The sequence below is a fragment of the Gossypium hirsutum genome, chromosome A04 (assembly GCF_007990345.1).
Source record: "Gossypium hirsutum isolate 1008001.06 chromosome A04, Gossypium_hirsutum_v2.1, whole genome shotgun sequence".
Lineage (NCBI taxonomy): Eukaryota > Viridiplantae > Streptophyta > Magnoliopsida > Malvales > Malvaceae > Gossypium > Gossypium hirsutum.
The window spans coordinates 44,438,110-44,441,700 of record NC_053427.1 but is presented as its reverse complement, the minus strand read 5'-3'; the positions used below and the strand labels follow the sequence as shown (position 1 = coordinate 44,441,700).

Below are 3,591 nucleotides of genomic sequence, written 5' to 3'. Positions count from 1 at the left end.
TGTCTTAATATTTTTCATTTAATAAAAGTATGCACATTGAAATATTAGCTAAAAGCTTATTATTCAAAATTAATTTTTTGTAATATTTAAAAGGTGGAATTAAGCAATTAATCTTTGTACGTGATTCCGCCTGAGAAATTAATCTTAATTTTAATATAAATATATTTTAGGTGTTGGTAACTTTCACTAAATTATACAAATATCTTTAAAATGGATGATATTAGTTAAAATTGGAAATCTCAGAAAGACAGAAATTATAAGATGGCTAAAATTAAGTTTTATTAAAAAAAAAAAAACCTTTTCGCAAATTGCATGTATCAAGAACAACCGATAAAAGAGCAGGTACTAGTCAAACTACCTGCTAATATATAATCATTTTAAAATTTTAAATGGCACATTTGTTATTTATTGCAAAATAGAGGGCATTTTATAACTTTTGCAGAAATTAGTCCTATATAAACTTCAAGATGCAAAATGCTCTGCTGCAAACACGGAAAGGCTCAAAAACCATGGCCACTACTTCCTCCGCATCGCCACCATTATCTGCATTCTGCTCCCCAGCAATCACCATCGTGGATCAGAACAACGCATCGACCATCTCTACTGTCCATCAAGACATCATAGAGACTCACATATTCACACGACTAGATGGCCCAACTCTCGCATCCGCCTCCTGTGCCTCCACTCACCTCCATGCACTTGCGTCGCAGGAAAACCTCTGGACCGATATTTGTCATTCCACGTGGCCTTCCACCACCTCTTCACGTGTTCGCCACGTCATCTCTAACTTCCACAACGGTCCCCGCTCCTTCTTCTCCGACGCCTTCCCATTAACTATCGAACCCGTGAGCTTCGGAAACTCGTCGGAGAATCCTCCTGATCTTCCAACGGAAATAATCTCGGCCGTCGATATCTATTACAAGAAGGAGCAAATTTTCAGCAAAGTCGTCGAAACGGAAACTGTAAGCGCTTGGTTCAAATGCTCACCGTTTCGGGTAGATTTATTAGATCCCAAAGAAGCTGTTTCCACCCGGATACCAAACCCGGACAAGGACGACACATGCAGGGATCTGGAGGAAGACATGGAGTTGAGCTGGATCATAATCGACCCCATAGGGAAACGAGCGATGAATCTCTCGAGTCAAAGGCCGGTGAACGTACACCGGCACTGGCTGAGCGGGGAGGTGCAGGTGAAGTTCGCATCGGTAGTGGGCGGAGGAGGAATTGGGGCAGCGACAGAATTGGTGCAGTGCGGGGTGGTGGTCACGTGCGGGGGTTCGGCGAAGGGGGAGATGCACGTGAGAGAGGTGAGTTTGCAGTTGGAGGACATGGATGGAATGTATCTGAATGGGAGGGAGAGTTTGGTAATGTTGAGGAGAGGATTGGCGGGTAAAAGGCGAAGAGGGAAGAAGAGGGAATCGGAAAGGAAGAAGGAAGTGGAGGAGTTTTTGGAAAGGAAAAGAGAAAGGAAAGAAAGGAAAATGAGAAGGGAAGGGACCTTAGATACGCTTTGCGTTGCGTTTGGAGTTTCCGCGTTTGCTTCCTCCCTATTATTTCTTTTGTTCAGATAAAAACAGAGAATGTGTATATATCAACAAGTTTAACTCCATTAAATATTAACCTATATTGATGCAACACAAAGGATTAGCTAAATAGCAGACTTAATTTTAGTTTAAGCAAAAATGTAGTTACCTTGTATTAAATATATATATTTCAAATTTTAAAATCAATATTACTTACACTTATTAACGTGCCATTTAGAGAAAAAAGGAAGAAGCTTCATTTAAGTTTTTTATATATTTATTATTGATTTACACAGCGACTCACATATATATGCGTTCTTGTAGCTGTGAAAAAATTGAAGCTAAAATTTAATATTAAATTTAGGCGAATTAATACTGCATTCAACTTCCAATGTCCATTCGGTACTATGGTGCATTAGTGAGGGAAGAGTCGTGTCCATTCGGGAGATTGATTACCGCCTTTATTATTGTACTACGATATTAATAACCATTGAAAAGTTGTTTTTTTAATGAAGACATAAAAGATATAATATTCTCGCTTCAAATGAAAAGTTGTGTTTTAATGAAGAAATTTTAATTTTTTCGAGATAAATTTTTAAAGTATTATTTATTTAGAGTTGACAGTTTTAATATATTTGGTATTATTTTAAGTTGAGATTTTGTGCTATCTTAAGTTGAGATTTTATCTCTCGACTTCATTAAGAAGCACTTGAGATTTCTAGAGTAAAATGACTTTATCCAATCGAATCATGCATGGTACATAATCACCTATTGAAGGGATGTGAGATTTGCATGATTGATAGGGTTTGAACCCTTGCCCACTATATAACATCTAAGGGCACATATGCTACCACTTGGCCTTGAACAAAGTGAGTTTGGTTTAGAATTCGTCCTAAGCACAACAGTGGTGAAGTTTGGGGCTGGAAAATAGAAAGTTTTTCATTTAAACCTTTTAAAATTTATAAAATTTTAAATTAAAAATAATAAAATTACACTTTGATCCCTCCAAAATTTATTGTTAATATTTGGACTGATACTCTTATTGATTTATGATCTAATCAGTTCAATTGGTCAATCTAAATCATTTCCAACAACATTAAAAGACTACGTCATTTTAAGTATAACTCCTAAATTTTCAAATAAGAGGAACATCCAAAATTTCAACTTATAAATTACAATTAAAAATTATAATCTTTGTAATAATTTTTTAAAAAATATGTATCAAAATTAGAATAAATATTTAAAAAGTAGAATATCAATAACTTTTAGAAAGTACTAGTCCTCCTTTATTCCATTGAATTTATGTTAATTTTATAGATTAATTTATTTAATATTTATGAATTTGAGTCGAATGAAATTATGTTTTGAGTTTGGATTTTAGATAATGTATTATTTTTATTTGGGTTTGAGTTTTAGAGAGTACATTCAAGTGTGGATATAATATAATTGAATTTGAATTTAGATATACATATATTAATTAATCCAAAATCAAAATCGACTTAACTCAATCAATTTAATTAAATTATGAAATTGGCTCAATTTGTCAATTAAGTCAATTTTAATCTTTAATTGTAATATATTATATATTACTACATAATATAATAAACTACACATATATAATAATCAATATGTTATGTATTAGTATTATAGTATAGATATAATATTACATAATATGATAATATATTTTATAATTATTAATATATATATACAATTCTTCATATTATTAATATTTTAACAATTTGATTGTTGAATTTATCAGTATATTTTTACTTGACAACACTTAAAATTTCAAAACAATTCAATATATTTATCATATTGATCGAGAATATCGTCTTTATTAATATATACTCCACGATTGAAAGATTTTTTATATTAAACAAATTTTTAAAAAATTTTAATATATTCAAAACTTTACATTAATGATCTATATGAATAGAATATAAAATTTAATGACTAAAATTGTTAAAACATTAATCATATAATGGGTTGTAAAAGTGTGTAAAACTGATTTTGTTTTATACTAATATAATTGAATCCCCTTTACATAATATAATAAACTTAGATAATT

At 31.7% G+C, this 3,591-nt stretch overlaps 1 protein-coding gene across 1 annotated transcript; it reads left to right on the top strand.

Annotated features, from left to right (window-relative positions):
* The first annotated feature begins 268 nt into the window (after positions 1 to 268).
* On the top strand, positions 269 to 1,741 carry LOC107948445 (probable F-box protein At2g36090). The gene has a single exon (XM_016882992.2). The coding sequence runs from the start codon at positions 468 to 470 to the stop codon at positions 1,569 to 1,571; it is 1,104 nt and encodes a 367-aa protein (XP_016738481.2). The 5' UTR covers positions 269 to 467; the 3' UTR covers positions 1,572 to 1,741.
* Positions 1,742 to 3,591: the final 1,850 nt, after the last annotated feature.

Coding starts and splice junctions, on each gene's coding strand:
- LOC107948445 (XM_016882992.2), top strand. CDS start 468: ATGCAAAATGCTCTGCTGCAAACACGGAAAGGCTCAAAAACCATGGCC.